This window comes from Mirounga leonina, unplaced genomic scaffold, assembly GCF_011800145.1.
Source record: "Mirounga leonina isolate KUSES-001 unplaced genomic scaffold, KU_Mleo_1.0 Mir_200, whole genome shotgun sequence".
In the NCBI taxonomy this organism is placed as follows: domain Eukaryota; kingdom Metazoa; phylum Chordata; class Mammalia; order Carnivora; family Phocidae; genus Mirounga; species Mirounga leonina.
This window is the reverse complement of record NW_023270503.1, coordinates 3,176,608-3,194,498: the sequence shown is the minus strand read 5'-3', so window position 1 is coordinate 3,194,498 and position 17,891 is coordinate 3,176,608. Positions and strand designations below refer to the sequence as shown.

At 37.7% G+C, this 17,891-nt stretch overlaps 1 protein-coding gene and 1 pseudogene across 6 annotated transcripts in view; one reads left to right on the top strand and one right to left on the bottom strand.

Moving 5' to 3' along the window:
• The window catches only part of GOSR1 (golgi SNAP receptor complex member 1), a 57,050-nt gene that overhangs the window by 34,986 nt on the left and 4,173 nt on the right, over positions 1-17,891 (top strand). For all 6 annotated transcript variants that reach the window (XM_035027640.1, XM_035027646.1, XM_035027645.1 and 3 more), the window contains 2 exons: positions 5,818-5,847; positions 14,890-14,972. In XM_035027640.1, the coding sequence (XP_034883531.1) occupies positions 5,818-5,847; positions 14,890-14,972 (113 nt within the window). The remainder of the gene's footprint in view (positions 1-5,817; positions 5,848-14,889; positions 14,973-17,891) is intronic.
• Positions 8,861-9,594, bottom strand: LOC118025111 (annotated as a pseudogene).

Genomic DNA, 17,891 nt, shown 5'->3' with positions numbered 1-17,891 from the left:
CTATTCTTATTTTTCTGAGAATTTTTCTCATGAATGGCTGTTATGTTTTGTCAAAAGCTTTTTAGCCTGTTCATATATGGTGGGTTACATTGATTTTTTAATAATTTTTTTAAAGTTTTTATTTAAGTTCCAGTTAGTTAACATACTGTGTAGTATTAGTTTCAGATGTACAATATAGTGATTGAACAGTTCCATACAACACCTGGTGCTCATCACAGCAAGTGCACTCCTTAATCCCCATCACCTATTTAACCCATCCCCCCTCCTACCTCCCCTCTGGTAACCATCAGTTTGTTCTCTATAGTTAAGAGTCTGTTTCTTGGTTTGGCCTCTCTCTCCCTCTTTTCTTCCCCTTTTTTATTCTGTTTTGTTTCTTAAATTACACATATAAATGAAATCATACAATGTCTTTCTCTGACTGACTTATTTCACTTAGCATAATATTCTCCATCTAGCTCCATCCATGTCATTGCAAATGGCAAGATTTCATTCTTTTTTATGGCTGAGTAATATATATATAAATATTCATACACACACACACACACACACACACACAAATATCCAAGACTGGATACCATTCTCATCATTTACAGATAAACTGAGACTGAGGGAAGTAACTTGATCATCGGTCACACAATTAATAGCAGAAGTGGGATTCATATTCAAGCAGTCTGACTTCAGAAATTCGGCTCTCACTATCTCAATAAATGATAGCTCTCTTCCCCTCTTTCTCCACAGTCAGTTTTAGTTTCCCTTACTACTTCTAGATTATGACTTATCTCTACTTTAATAAAAATCTATACTCTTAAGGTTCATTCCATCTCTCTATCCTTCCCCTTTCCTCTCATCTAGCAACCTCCATGTCAGTGGAGGATCTCTCCATTCTAAATTTTATCATTCTAGGAAGCAATTTAAATAGCTACAGAGGACAGACTATCCATATTCTAGACTCAACAGTTCTTTGACCCTTCACTCCAAAGAATGAACATATGAATGCTCTTATAATTTCTTTAGTCTTTCTCAGATTTGGTAACTTCTTTCCTTGTTCATAGTCATCATTCAATTTTTGTCTTTTTTTTAAGATTTTATTTATTTGAGAGAGAGTGAGCAAGAGAGAGAGGGAGAGCACACAAGTGGGGGGAGGAGCAAAGAGAGAGGGAGAAAAAAATATATATATATATATACATTCCACATATAAGAGAGATCATGTATTTATCTTGCTCTGTCTTGACTTATTTCACTTAGCATAATGCTGTCATGGTCCATCCATGTTGTTGCAAAGGGCAATGTTTCATTTTTATTACCACTGAATAATATTTCATTGTATATATCACAATTTATCCATTCACCTGTTGATGAACTTAGGTTGTTTCCATATCTTGGCTTTTGTAAATAATGCTGTGGTGAACATGGGGATGCATATATTTTTTTGAGTTAGTATTTTTGCTTTCTATTTTTTGCTTTTTATTTCAGTTCCTAGAAATGAAATTGCTGGATCATGTGTTCTATTTTTAGTTTTTTGAGGAAATTCTATACTGTTTTCCATAGTGGCTGCACCAGTTTACATTCTACCAGCAGTGCACAAGGTTTCCCTTTTTTCCACATCCTTCCAACACTTGTTATTTCTAGTCTTTTTTAAAATAGCCATTATAACAGGTACGAGGTGGTATCTTACTGTGATTTTGATTTGCATTTCCCTGATGATTATGATGTAGAGCATCTTTTCATCTATCTTTTGGCCATTGGTATGTCTTTTTGGAAAAATATTTATTCAGGTCTTATGCCATTTTTTATTCAGATTGGGTTTTTTGGTTTTGTTTTGGTACTGAGTTGTAGGAGTTCCTTACATATGTTGGATACCTCTTAGCAGATACATGATTCGCAGATATTTTCTCCCATTCAGTAAGTTGCCTTTTCATGTTGTTGATGGTTTCCTTTGCTGTGCAGAAATTTTTTAGTTTGGAAAAAAAAATTTTTTTAGTTTGATGTAGTTCCTGTTGTTAATTTTTGCTTTTGTTGTTTTTGGTGTCAGATACAAAAAAATCATCACCAAGATCTATGTCAAGGAGCTTACTGCCTGCATTTTCTTTTAGAAGTTTTATGGTTTCAGGTCTTATGTTCAAGTCGCCAATCCATTTTGAGTTAATTTTGTGTAGGGTGTATGATAGTGGTCCAGTTTCATTCTTTTGCATGTGGCTGTCCAGTTTCCCCAACACCATTTATTGAAGAAATGGTTCTTTCCCCGTTGTGTATTCTTAGCTCCTTTGTCATAAATTAACTGACTATATATGTGTGGGTTTATTTCTGGGCTTTCTCTTCTGTTCTATTGATCTATATCTGTTTTTATGCTAGTACCATACTATTTTAATTACTATAGCTTTGTAATATATAGTTTGAAACCAGGGAGCATGATGCCTCCAGCTTAGTTTTTCTTTCTCAAGATTGTTGTGGCTATTCAGGGTCTTTTATGATTCCTTACAAATCTTGGGATTATTTGTTTCATTTCTGTAAAAAAAATGCCATTGGAATTGTGATAGGAATTGCATTGAATCTACATATTGCTCTCGGTGGTATGGACATTTTAACAATATTAATTCTTCCAGTCCATGAGCATGGAATATCTTCCCATTTATTTATGTCATCTTCCGTGTCTTTTATTAATGTCTTGTTTCCAATATATAAGCCTTTCACCTCCTTGGTTAAATATATTCCTAGGTATTTTGTTCCTTTTGATGCAGTTGTAAATGGGATTTTTCTTAATTTCTCTTTCTGATAGTTCATTATTAGTGTATAGAAACAACAGATTTTTGAGTCATGGGTTTTGTATTCTGCAACTTTGCTGAATTCATTTATTCTTTTTTTTTTTTTAAGATTTTATTTATTTATTTGAGAGAGAATGAGAGAGAGCACATGAGAGGGGGGAGGGTCAGAGGGAGAAGCAGACTCCCTGCCGAGCAGGGAGCCCGATGCGGGACTCGATCCAGGGACTCCAGGATCATGACCTGAGCCGAAGGCAGTCGCTTAACCAACTGAGCCACCCAGGAGCCCTGAATTCATTTATTCTCACAGTTTTTTGATTGAGTCTTTAGGGTTTTCTCTATATATAAATAAATGGCTATATGTAATATGTCACCTGCACATAGTGACAGTTGCTTCTTTCATTCCAATTTGGATGCTCTTTATTTCTTTTTCTTGCCTAATTGTTCTGGTTAGGACTTCTAAAGCTGTATTGAATAAAAGTGGCAAGAGTGGGCATCCTTGTTTCTGATCTTGGCTTTTAGCTTTTTATCGTAGATGATATTAGTTGTGGGCTTGTCCTGTATGGCCCTTATGTTGAGATACATTTCCTCTGTACCTGCTTTGTTGAGAGTTTTTATCATAAATGGATGTTGAATTTTGTCAGATGCTTTTTCTGCATCTGTTAAGATGATCGTGATTTTTATCTCTCATTTTGTTAGTGTGATGTATCCCATTGACTGACTGTAGATGTTGAACCATCTTTGCATCTCTGGAATAAATCCCACTTAATCACGGTGTATGATCCTTTTTTAATGTATTAAATTTGGTTTGCTGACATTTTGTTGAGGATTTTTACATCTGTGTTCATCAGGAATATTGGCCTATACAGTAGTCCCCTCTTATCTGTGGTTTCACTTTTCATGGTTTCAGTTACCTGTGGTCATCTGTGGTCCAGAGGCAGGTGACCTTCCTTCTGACATATTGTCAGAAGGTCAGTAGTAGCCTAACGCTACTATTCATTCCCTTCACTTCATCTCATCACATACGTATTTTATCACCTCATATTATCACAAAAAGAAGGGTGAGTACAGTACAGTAAGATATTTTGTGAATGAAAGATGACATTCACATTACTGTTATTATAGTATATTGTTACAATTTTTCTATTTTATTCTTAGTTATTGTACTCTCTTACTGTGCATAATTTATAAATTAAACTTTATCATAGGTATGTAGGTATAGGAAAAAAAACATCGTACACATAGGGTTCACTGCTCTCCATGGTTTGAGGCATTCTCTGGGGGTCTTGAAATGTATCCCTCATGGATAAGGGGAGACTAGCAGGGAGCCTGCTTCTCCCTCTGCCCCTCCCCCTGCTTGTGCGCTCGCTCTCACACTGTCTTTCTCTCTCAAATAAATAAATAAAATCTTAAAAAAAAATGGTTTGGGGGCGCCTGGGTGGCTCAGTCGGTTAAGCGGCTTCCTTCAGCTTGGGTCATGATCCCAGGGTCCCAGGATCCTGGGATTGAGTCCCATGTCGGTCTCCCTGCTCAGTAGGGAGTCTGCTTCCCCCTCTTCCTCTGCCTGCCACTCCCCCTAGCCTGCCACTCGCCCTACTGAGTGTGCACTCTCTTGCTCTCTCTCTCAGATAAATAAAATAAAATAAAAAATGGTTTGCTGAGATTGGCAATTTAATTATTTACTTTCATTTATACTTCCTGCATCCTAAAATGTCTTTTTTTTTTTTTTTTGCCCTTCAATACACTAAAAGGCTCTAATGAGGACAGTCAATCAAAAACAATTGTGTTGAACAAGGAGATATTAACCCAATTCTAGTTAACCACCCCCTCTTTTGTGAGTTTATGACGACCTTACGAAGACACCTGTAGGTGTATATATTGTCTGTCTCCATAGTACGGTCTGTAGAAGTTAGTACCTTATCTTTGTAGCCCCTGTCTGATGCAGTTCTCTTCCAGGGCACTTCCATACACATTTGTTACCAAAATAAATGCATACTTATCAATAGAATTCACCAGAACAGTGAGTTTATATGGAAATTTATATCAACTTTATGCTTAGATTTAGAATTAGTCCATAGTTACTGAGAAACTACTGTAATAATAGCAAAAAATACTTAGTGTTTACCATGTACCAGCTACTGTTCTAGTCACTATATATAAACTTCTCTAATCCTCTTAACAGATAGGGCTTTTTTTTTTTTTTTTTTGCTTGTCTGTCATTCCCATTTTACAGGTGAGAAAATTTAGCCATAAAGTAATTTACCTAATGTCAGATAGCTAGTAAGTAGTAGAGACAGCATTCAAAAGCCACATAGTCTGGCTCTTAATTCCTCCACTATCTTTGTAATTTTTGGAAAAAAAAAGTTTTTTTTTTTTAAGAGGGGGAGAGGGGTGAGAAGGAGCAGAGGAAGAGGGAGAGAGAGAATCTTAAGCGGGCTCCATGTCCAGCATAGAGCCCAACTTGGGGCTCCATCTCATGTCCCTGAGATCATGACCTGAGCCAAAACCAAGAATCAGATGCTTAACTGGCTGAGCCACCCAGGCTCCCCATGTTATTTTTGAAATTCTAATCACAGGGCTTATATAAGGTATTTATGACGTTTTTTAAAGTTCATCTTTGTCCGCTAATTCCTACAGTAACTTAAGATGAAAATTATGTATGGTAGATGAGTTAAATTTATTTCAGAGCCTAGAATATTCTCCAGATGCTTTCAAAAGTCTTGGGTATTCTGTTTATATAAGTGGCTAAGAAGTTAATCTCTAAAATGTAGAAAAATTGGGGTGCCTGGGTGGCTCAGTCGTTAAGCATCTGCCTTCGGCTCAGGTCATAATCCCAGGGTTCTGGGATCGAGCCCCGCATAGGGCTCCCTGCTCGGCAGGAAGCCTGCTTTTCTCTCTCCCACTCCCCCTGCTTGTGTTCCCTCTCTCGCTGTGTCTCTCTCTGTCAAATAAACAAAATCTTTAAAAAAAAAATAAGTAAACAAAATTAGAAAAATTAAGTACAAGTTTTAAATGTGCCTTAATAATTTCAGAATTTTAATTTCCATTTTATTTGCAGCTCAGATCGTCTGATAGAAGAGACAATAAGGTAGGAAAAAATTTTTGTTTTACTTTAGTGTGTTTTTTGTTTGCTTGCAACATAAATGAACAGATTAGGTTAACCCTGTAACTAGAGTTAAAGTTAATTTATCATTCTTAAAGATGGGAATTTCACTGGATTGTGATGTATTTTTACTGCATCCTTCTCTTATCAGAGACATTTGAATCCCAAAATAATCGTTTCTAGAATTAGGCTGATTTACCTAGGTTAATTTTTCTGATTAATTCATACTCAGTACTTTCAGCTTCAATTTTTTCATTCTCACTTTTTAATGGAAAACCATCTTAGACGTGTAATTTGGTGTCTTATTTATACCATTTATGTAGATTTGGTTTCTGTCGCAGCAGCTACAGAAAATCTTCTGCAGTAAGATTTAGTATTATCTGTAATAACACTGAAGTAGTTTATTGTTTAAGGTAAGGGACATTCATTTGTTGGTTTGAACTGCTTAATTCTCTAGGTTTGGTGAATTTTTAGATACTATCTTATGACAGTAAAAAAGTAAATGAACTAGATCTGATCTCTACAGTTTAGAATTCAGCAATGTCTAAAGCATTTTTCAGGAAAGGTATAATAAAGTACATGGAAACTTCAACAAACATATGTACCTTTACCGGAGGCCATGGTATTGTGCTCAAGTGCTTTACATGCTTTATTTTATTTAATTTCTTCAATAACCCGTGAAATAAACACTGTGTTCAAAACAAAAAAGAAATTAAGGTAAGTAATTTGCCTTTGATCACATGACTGATACATTGTGTTGAGGATTCAGATCCTCAGATCTGAATCTCTATAATTCTAGAACCAGAGCTCTATCTAAATGACTATTATATTTACCACCTTGTAGAAAGAGTACAAGCTTTGGAGTGTGATTTGGTTTGTGCCACTTATCAGATCTCTGTTGGATAAGTTACTCCGGGCCTTCATTTGTTATGTGTTTAAAAACAGGGATTGATGATAATACCTACCCTAAAAGATTATTTTGAAGATTAAAGATAGTATGAGGTAAAATGCCTAATACAGTGCCTGGCTGATAGTAGGTAATCTGTAAGTAGTAGCTGTATTATTAATGCAGACTTTTTTTAAACTTTTTATTTTGATATTTCAGATTTCAGAATAATTCCAGTAGTACAAAGAATTCCCATATACCCTTTACTTAGATTCCCCACCTTAACATTTTGCCACATTTGCTTTTTCACTTTTTTTTCTGAACTACTTAAAACTAAATTGCAGACATGATGCCACTCTACCACTAAATATTTCATCGTTCATATTTTAAATATGTATTTATATTGATAATGGACTCATGGATTCTTATTTTATTCAGTAGGTTATAATGTTTCTATCATTATTTAATAAAGTATAATCTCTTACAATAATACACAGTTATCATATCTGTGGAGATTTTGTTTAAATTACATGCACTGGGTTGTCCATCTGAACAAAGTTTTTGCACCATTGCCTAATTGTCAACTGAAATATCTTCCTTGTGACTCCTTTCCTTTCATCAGCACATAAAGTGAAACACATTTGCCAAGGTTTGTTTGTTTCTAAAGATTTTATTTATTTATTTGACAGAGACACAGCCAGAGAGGGAACACAAGCAGGGGGAGTGGGAGAGGGAGAAGCAGGCTTCCCGTCAAGCAGGGAACCCGATGCGGGGCTTGATCCCAGGACCTCGGGATCATGACCTGAGCCGAAGGCAGACGCTTAACGACTAAGCCACCCAGGCACCCCTTGCCAAGGAATTTTTACTTAAAGTTTCCCTATTATCCTTTTCCCTTTTTTCTTCCTTTTATTTCCTCCTCTTTCTACCTGATCTTCTTTGGACCAGGCTGCCTTAATTAAGCTTTTCAACTCAAAGCTGGACTACTTAAGGGCTGGTAATTATGAGTATAAAAATTTGGAATACTTCCTAGCATAAGAACATTTGAGAACTGTTGAATCACTGCTACTGCTATTTTGCTAATTAAAAAGCAAAAAAATGTAATTATAAGGTTTTTTTTATTTTACTATTTCCCTTTATTTCAAAATCTGGTAGGTATCACAGGTGAAATTTTATTGACTTTTTTTTTTTTTACATGGTCAATGGTCCTTTTAATAGAAAAGGCAATAATATACAGTTGCTTGCACCAACTAAAACTCGCCAGAAAGTATCAGTTTAGGGTAACAATTCAACAGCCATTAACAAGTGCAAATGTCTAATTGCCTTTTAGTGACATGGGGTCCTTTCAAAGCTGTTTTTAAATTATTTATATGGTTTAGCATATTTGAAAATACTTTTATAAATAAAGTTTACAAAGAATATAATTTTCAAAGGCAAACTTTTTCAATAATCACCATTTTTTTTTTACTAGCATAACATTAGAATTGACTTTTTGTCTTGCTGACAGAGCAACTAAGAAAGTACAGTTGCATTGGGCGCCTGGGTGGCTCAGTTGGTTAAGCGACTGCCTTCGGCTCAGGTCATGATCCTGGAGTCCCGGGATCGAGTCCCGCATCGGGCTCCCTGCTTAGCAGGGAGTCTGCTTCTCCCTCTGACCCTCCTCCCTCTCATGCTCTCTCTCATTCTCTCTGTCTCAAATAAATAAATAAAATCTTAAAAAAAAAAAAAAAGTACAGTTGCATTGACCATATTGATTGTGAACAAAGCAACCATCAGTGGGACTCTGCACCATATATTTTCAATATTGACCTCCTACTTCCTTTTCCATGGCTTTCTGGGTTGGCTATTGGATTTGGACTGCAGTGTAATAAACAGCTAAAGTTTAATTAATGGTAAATGAATACAAGACATAGGTTATGACTTTAGGGAATTGTTGAATTAAGTCTGCGTTGGAATGCAAGGCAGTACAATATCCAATAAAAGGACTATGTATGTAATTTACCTGCAAATGTGTTTCCAATACCGTCAAAGTGAGTTTAAATAAGTAAGATATATGAAAGGCGACTAGGAGAGATTTCCACAAGTTAACACTTTATAGTTTCAGAAAAGATTTCCTTATTGTTGAGAGAGAGTATCTTCTAAAACTCTGATAAGGGCCTGGTGAAAAACAGGAATAATTCTTCCCATGTGCACTTTTACCAAATCTACTCCGTAGTGGGCATCCACGCTGGTAAACTCTACTGTCCCATTATGGCCTTTTCTAGGATTTCCTGATGCTCTTTGTGGTTCACATTGGGACATTATCTGTAGCAAAGTCCGTAATCTGCAAGATAAACCCGATCAGGATTTCTGTAACCTAACAGTAGATTCGCTGCTTTTATATCACCATGAACATACTCAATTTCGGATACCTAGCTGCAGGACATTGACTTTTTAAAAGTACCATTCTGGTCTGAGATCTTCTGTAAATCTATTCCTGGTCTTTCCATTACCATAAATCTGTAACTTCTGCCCTTGAATTTAGTAATACCGGATCCATAAAACGGAGGAATTCCTAGATAATCAAGTTGTTTGAATTCTATCCAGTTTTTGATATAGTCTTTTTTTGCAGCTCTTTGATAAAATTTAAGTTCTGAAAATAAAGGGCCACTTTCTTGATACTCCACTTTTACTACATGTCTTGCATCTTTATCTGGTTTATTTGTGGGGAAAGCTAAATATATCAGTCCAAATCCTCCAGAGCGAATCATTTTGCCTAGCATCCATTGCTTTCCTTCCATATCATCCAGAACCTTGCCTTCTGGAAGTGGAACAGGAAGTTTGTATTTCTCATTTCTTCTTGGTGGCATCACTTCCCGACGGCAGCTCCTCCCGCGGCACGGAGGGGCAGGCGGAGAGTGGGCCACAGAAGTGCCGCTCCACCCTATGCCCAGGACTGGGAAGGAGAGAGGGCTGGCCCGGCCCTGGGTTTCCCTCACCCGAAATTTTATTGACTCTTAAGCTAGTTATGATTACTTATAGATAATATAAAATTTAAGTGTCAGACAGTATTTTTTGCATATTCTGTATGTAACAATTTACTTTTTCCTTTTGGAGATTTTAAGAATATGTGCACAACTGAATATAGACTCTGGCATCAATTAATTGAAAAGAACTAATATTTTTAATATTTATTCTTAAGCTTTAAATGTATAACTAGTATTGTCTGTTGTTGAAAAAATAAATGTCTGAGTTTAGTTTACAGAGCAGGTAAGAAAATTCCAGTAAGCACATCAATGATTTATCATTTTAAAAGCATTATATATTATTTGGAGCTTCTGTTTTGCCTCTGAGTATTTGACCCTTGAAATAACAACAACCTAGATTTCACTCAGTGACTCCAAATGATGCAATGAGATGAGAAAGTATGTCTAGATATACTGTGTGTGGTACTGGCAATCATGCATATTCAATAAGATAATAACATAATGTATGATGATCATATCCATTCTCTAAGGAATACAAAGTGCTTTGTGGAAATTATTTTTTAATCTTCTTTATCTACTTCTGAGTCAAAGTGCATGGGAGATGGTGATAGTCCCAGTGTAAAAAACAGAGGCATATATGATTCAAAGATTGCCTTCAGAAGCTCAGCCTCTCTTTAAATGAAATTGTGTTACTTTATACAAGACCATAATACCCGTTTTAAAGTACATTATAAATTTATGTTAAAACAACCACATTTTAAATGTATCATATTCTATCACAGACATAATTATGAATAAGAATGATGCAAAGGATGTTGTTAGTTTGGACTCTTGTGTTCTTTTTGGTTTTTGGATCTAAAATTCAGTGTAAAATTAACATAGCCAGCTTCCTTCTGTTTTACTCTTATCCGGTTGTTCTCCAGGCCTGCTCCACTGCACTGGTCCTGGGGTGCCCTTTTCCTGTTGCCTTCAAATAACCTCCTTTATTGGATCACCTATTTCTTGAATTTAGTGTCTTCCATATTCTTAGTTTATTCCCTCATTATGCTGGACCACGTTCTTTAGTAGTTTCCTGAGAAAGAACAGGAGGTACAATTTTAAACTTTTCACATCTATTCTTGATTCATTGTTTAGCTAAGTTAGAGTTCTAGGTTAGAATTAATTTTGAAATTTGTGAAGGTGGCTATTTTCAGTACTTTTTTTTAAAGATTTTATTTATTTATTTGACAGAGAAAGAGCACAAGCAGGGGGAGTGGCAGACAGAAGGAAAGGGGAAGCAGACTCTCCACTGAGCAGGGAGCCCAACACGGGGCTCCATCGCAGGACCCCGGGATCATGACCTGAGTCGAAGGCAGACACTTAACTGACTGAGCCACCTGGGTGCCCCTTCAGTATTATTTTTTAAGTCCAGTGCCAGTTAAGATATCTGGTCCTTAGTATGTGATGAGCTTTTTTCTTCTGGAAGCTTTTAGGGTCATCCTTTTTTCCCCATGTTTTGGGTGTTTTTTAACCTCCCCATAGTGAGTTTAGCATGCATCTTTTCCAGTTCATTGCACTGGGCATTGGGTGGGCTCCTACCATCTGGAAACTCATCTTCAGTTCTGGGAAATTTTCTTAAACTATCATTTCCCCACCTCCTCTTTCACTGTTTTGTTTTCTGGTTTTTGTTTTTAATTTTAAAAGGTAATAAATGTGTTGGACCTTCTGTTTTTCCTGTCTTGTCTTCATTTTCCATTTACCTTTTTTTCTACTTTCTGAGGGGTTTACTCAATTTGTCCTTTCAACGCTTCTATTACGTTTTAATTTCCATTCTTTTTTTAAATTTACACCTGCTCTTTTCTAAGGGGTGAGTACACTCTTACACACACATATACACATGCATATATACATGTATTTATATGTTTATATGTTTCATGGATGTGATGCCTTCTTTTCTCTCTCTGAAGACATTAAATATAATTTAATTTTAGACTTTCTTGAGCTTCTATTATTGCCTCTGTTTCCTCAGATTCACTTTTCTGTTTGCTGGTTGGTTTGTTTGGATCTCTGTCTTTCATTAGAGGCTCTTCTCAAATTTGTAGTGATTCTTTGTTCTTTGTTCATATTTATTTTTTTTTTAAGATTTTATTTATTTGACAGAGAGAGAGAGTACAAGCAGGGGTTGCAGCAGGGAGAGGGAGAAACAGACTCCCAGTGAGCAGAGAGCCCGACGTGGGGCTCGATCCCAGAACCCTGGGATCATGACCTGAGCTGAAGGCAGACGCTTAACCAACTAACCACCCAGGCACCCCTCTTTGTTCATATTTAAGGGTAAGGCTCCAAAATCCAGTACTTGGAAGCACATTCTGTGTCCATGGGTGGTGGGACACTTGCCAAGTAGTAGGCCTCACAATGGATGATCAGAAGGGGGCCTGGCTGTTTCATTGGGAGCTTCAAAGTGTCATTATCTCTGAGGTCTCTTCTAGGTTAGATCTTCTACTGAACTGGGGGCAGTCACCTGACCTCATGATTCAGGGAGGGTAATATAGGGGTCTGGCAGTTCCTTGTACAAATTTCTAAGGATTTCCATCTCTAGCTGTATTCCACAGTTTTACCTTCAGAGATACCTGATCCCCTCAATTCTTGATCTTTTCTAGGATCTGAGAAAAACTTTTATAAATCATTGCTTGATTCGTAGTGGTACTAAGGTGAATAACTGCAGCAGATTTGGTGCTGATAATGTTATTCACATTTCTTAGTCACTCAAGTGGAATTCCTGCAATTTTCTTTTCAATTTCCTTTATTAGATATGTATGTTTCAGAAAAGTACAATGTTCTTATTGGAACAGTTTAAAAGTAAAATGTATAAAAAGTTCATCTCCTGGTAGTGTCCCTCCATTCCTATCCCCTGAGTAACATGTATTAACTGACAGTTGTTAATGTCTTTCAAATATGCTCTCACTGTCATACAAACATATACAAAGATGTTTTATTGCTTTAAATGAAAAAGCATTCATACTTCACACATTCTGTGGCTTGCTTTAATCATTCAGTATATCATAAACATTCCTCCAGGTTAATAGAAAAATGCCATATTATTCTTTTTAATAACCAAATATTATTTCATAGTATGGTTATATCATAATCTGTTAAACCATTCCAAAGTTGTTTCCATGGGAGGGGGGGTGTTTTTGTGTGTTTGTCTTTTACTATATCAAACAATGTTCTAATATATATCCTTTTATCTATCTCCTCACACATTTTTGTTTCTTCTTCGCCTCCTTCTCAAATCTTGAAATTTCAGTTTTGATTTGCCATTTGCTTAGAGTACTCCCTCTAGCATTTTCCTCCAATAGGATACCTGGTGTTGCCTGTTCAAAAGTACTTTCAGTCAGCTCCCAGATAGGTCAGGCTATTAGAGACCCCTAAGCAGAGGCATAACAGGTGGTAGTGGATGGCCCAGCAGTTTTTTTCTTCTTCAGGGCTTGGCATCACACCAGCTGGTGGACTGTCAGCTCTCAGCTTATAGGTTCCTCTGGTTGTGCATAGCAGCCCTTTATCAGCTGCAGGTACTGGGAGCAGCTCCGTCCATCACTGCAGCTCCCATGCATGCAGGTCCATCTCTTCCACTCTCTGGGCTCCTCACTATGCAGTGAAACCTAGGTCTTTGCCCCAGGCTTGAAGGAAAATCTAGTCTTCCCTGCCATCAGTTCCTTGGTTCTTCCCTTGCTTGAGAGAGTATAGCCTACCTGGCTTTCTTCCCTGGAGATTTCAAAAGAACTTGGGATCTCAGATGGACCCCTCCCCTTCATATCTGCCTTGTTCTTGTGTTCCTCCATGGAGGAAATTAGACCAGAGATGAGGTCAGGAATATGTGCTCTGATCATCATCTTCCCAGAATCTCTTCATCTCTGTTGCTATTTTTTTTTTAATGTTTCATATATTTTCAGAATTATTCAAGAACATTCTGTTTCCTGCTGTTTTTATAACGTCAGTATCTATAGCACTCCCCTGTGTGTTACGTATCAAAATGGATACTGACCCTGCCCTCTAGGTTTCTAATGTCCAGGGAGATAAGGCTGTTGAAAGTTAATCCTGGCAGTGAAAGTAAAAAAAATTAACTGAGATTCTTTTAAACAGTACATCAGAGTAGTCACGTGGAAGAGACTATTCTCTTTGTAAGAGAAGGGACTTTACCCCATCTCTCTCAGTCATTTAGTGAATGTGTAACCTTTGTCAACTGGTTTGGAAACCCAGCAAAATGTTGAATGTGTCTCCTAAAATCTGCCTAGTTGGGGCGCCTGGGTGGCTCAGGTTGGTTAAGCGTCTGCCTTCGGCTCAGGTCATGATCCCGGGGTCCTGGGATCCAGCCCCTCATCAGGCTCCCTGCCCCACTGGGAACCTGCTTCTCCCTCTGCCTCTCTGTCTCCTCCCACTCCCCCTGCTTGTGCTCTCACTGGTGCCTTTGGCTCAGGTCATGACCCCAGGGTCCTGTATTGAGCCCCATGTTGGGATCCCTGCGAGAAGCCTGCTTCTCCCTCTCCCTCTCCCACTCCCCCTGCTTATATTCCCTCTCTCACTCTCTCTCTCTCTCTCTGTCTCTCTGTCAAATAAACAAATAAATAAAAAAATAAAATCTGCCTAGTTGGTTCCCAAGTAGAATTCTGGAACATAATCTTTTCATAAATTAAGGACTGGTTATATATGAATATTTTGTGATGTGTTACACTTTTGGTTCTATTTTTATGATCGTAATTTCCTACTTTCCTCTCAACAGTTCCTGATTAAGGATATTTTAGTAGCTGGCCCTTTGAAAACCATTTTTTTTTTAAAGATTTTACTTAGAGAGAGAGAGAGAGAGTACAGAGGGAGAGGGAGAAACAGGACTCAATCCCAGGACCCTGGGATCATGACCTGAGCTGAAGGCAGATGCTTAACTGATTGGGAAAAATCACAGGAAATGGCCTACTGCCTTGTCCAAAAAGACATCAGAGGATAGCAGCGGGGCTGGAGTCGTCATTTGGGAAAAGGACAATGTGAAGGTGACTTGGGAAATGATTTTTATTTTTTGCCTGTGCTTTTCAAGGTGATGTTGCTTATCTTAGTTTTCTGTTCACTTTTTAATAAGAGTATGGTGGATCCATGCAGGGTAATTTTAAATGCCAATGTAATTAATTATCTTCTCTTTTACCCCTTCAGCATTGCTATGGCAACAAAAGAAAACATGACTTCCCAGAGAGGAATGTTGAAGTCGATTCAGAGCAAAATGAATACTTTGGCCAGTATCCTTTTGAAAGTTTGAAGTCTCTAGTTTTTGGCAGGGGGGAGGTGTCTGTGCTTGCTTTTTTTTTTTTTTTTTTTGGTCAGGTTGCCATCATCAGCAGTTGAGGCCATTAGTAATTACATAATATGAATATGCCTTGAATTCCTACTTTATAAAAGTTGATACTGTTTAGTGCCATTTGTAAAAGATTATACACGAGAAGTCTGATATTAGTAGATTTAGAAAAAAATTATAAATGTGAATTTTCAAATTACTCAGAAAATTATTTTACATTTTAAAAGCTCTTGAATCCACGTTAGAACGCTACAATATATATTATTCTTACCTCAACATTGTAAATGACATGCTTTTTCTTCTTTTTCCAGTTTGGAGAATTAAGTCAGTGGCAGATGCTTAGAAGAAGGAAGGAGACAGACAGCCATGCATGTAGATGAGTTGTAACTGCCAGTAGAGTATTTTCATGTGACTCTTCATGCACAAGCTGAATGCTAGGATAGTTTATTGTGACCTCTACCTTTTTAATTCTTGAGTTTCCTGATTACTGAATTAGGATTACTAATATTTCCATGAAACCCAGTGGAGAAACTGGTAAGCCTGCTACTCTGAAACATTTTGTTTACTCTCTGAAAAGTCAAGCCTTTTGGAGGAAAAAAGCTTTCTTTCCCAATTACTAAAGGAGGAAGGATCTATAATTTTCAAAAGTTGAGTACCTTCTGGTCCAAGATAATTTTTTTTTTTTTAAGATTTTATTTATTTATTAGAGAGAGTGAGAGAGAGAAAGAGCACAAGAGAGGGGGGAGCGGGAGAGGGAGAAGCAGACTCCCTGCTGAGCAGGGAGCCCGATGTGGGACTCGATCCCGGGACTCCAGGATCATGACCTGAGCCGAAGGCAGTCGCTTAACCAACTGAGCCACCCAGGCACCCATGGTCCAAGATAATTTAAGATCACTTTTAGTTTGATACTTACTTGCCTAAGGAGTATCCTGAAGTGTATTGGTATTTTCCAGTTTTTTGTGAATTTTGTTCCTGTTCCATTACCCTAAGTATAAAACCACACATCCACAATCATTTGTATTTTATATAGGGCTATACAATTGACAGAGTACTGCTATATACATTGTATCATCAAATTATAATACTTCCAGAACAATGTGTGTTCAAAAAAATCAAGTAAAATGGGTATTAGTCAGGACTCCATAGAGAGGTAGTAACAGAAACCCAATGCAGACTGACTTAAGGAGGGAAAGGAGGGAATTAATTTGTTTATATTTATCTAAAATTCTCGGGTAGAATTTGGCTTAAGGCATGGATCGATTCAAGAGCTCAGATTTTATTGTCAGATTTTATTATTAATCTGCCTTTCCTCTCTCTCTTCCCCCTACCTACTCCATCTCTTCTTTCCTGTGGTTGGCCTCATTCTCAGATTTTCTCCTCATGGTGACAGAGATGGCTATACGAGTCGCCTTCTGTTAGTTCAGAAATCCCCATGGAAAGGGGGGTCTTTTCTAATAGCTGTGATAAAAGTCTCAAAAAGACTGTAGTTTCCCCAGCTAGAGTCACTATAAATATTCTTCCTAGCCAATCCTGAGTTTGTACATATACCTGATGGCAGAGGACAAGGTCAGCCCACACTATTACATGGACTGAACTAGATTACTATGTAGGAGAAGGAGGGGGCTCCCTAAAGGTAAACTGGACAGAAAGGTGCCCATTAGAGACAGGGCTTCCTAATGCCAGAAGTTTGCGTACTCCTTATAAGGGGATTGTTGATCCTTTTACTAAGCAAAAAAAGATTAAGCATTTGCTCTATTTGAGATTCGTACCTTGTAAAAGTTTTTTTTTTTTAAGATTTTATTTATTTGACAGAGAGAGACACAGAGAGAGAGGGAACACAAGCAGGGGGAGTGGGAGAGGGAGAAGCAGGCTTCCCACCAAGCAGGGAGCCCGATGCAGGGCTCAATCCCAGGACCCTGGGATCATGACCCGAGCCGAAGGCAGATGCTTAACAGGCAGATGCTTAACGACTGAGCCACCCAGGCTCCCGATACCTTGTAAAAGTTTTTGCCTATTATTTCATGCTTCCTGTTCTTGTATATTTTAAAAAATTATTTCTGCAAATTTTTTTTTTCGTCATTTCAAAAAACACATTAATGCTTACGGTATGTGAAGCTCTATTCTGGGTAGACAGGGAAATTCAAGATTAGTAGAAGACATGGTCCTAATCATATAATATGTAGAATATATAAGTGCACGAATATAGTCCCTGCTGAGTAGTTTAGTTACAGGAAAATGCAATCAGGATTCACAGCGTGGAGGTATTATTCCAGCTGTCCAGTATTGTAGGTGGTTTTTGTTGGTGGTTTTTTGACTTCGATAGGATATCTCTCTGTTAAAGAGGATGCACTGCAGGTATATTGTTGGACGTGCAAAACAATACAGGATGCGCAGGCATTTGCTTTGGTCTACAACATACAAACTAGAGTATGAAGATACTTTGAAATACTAAGTAAAATATAGTTGTGACTGTTTTTAAACCTTTAAAATTGGAAATTTCCTTTTTTTATGTTTCCCAAGTAGGACAGCTAGAACAGTGTAACCCACTTTCCTACCATATCCTACCTACTGCTGCAAAGTAAATTAAAAAATTTAAATAATTCACCAGCAACTGATTTATTCAGACCCTAGAGTTGGTTCCCACCAATTGTCCAATTCTAAGGGGGTTGTCACCCTGAAAGAGAAGATCAGTTACTTCTTCAAAACTCTTCTGGCAAAATTTCCTACTCTCCTCAGAGAAGGGGGTTTAAAGAGCCATGGAGAGGTGGGGGAGGGGGAGGGAGCCGAAGGAGGGAGTTGGGGGGTGCGGAACAGGGTGGCGGCAGTGGGAGGTGGCTGTTACCTGTGCCTCCCTGCCCTGCAT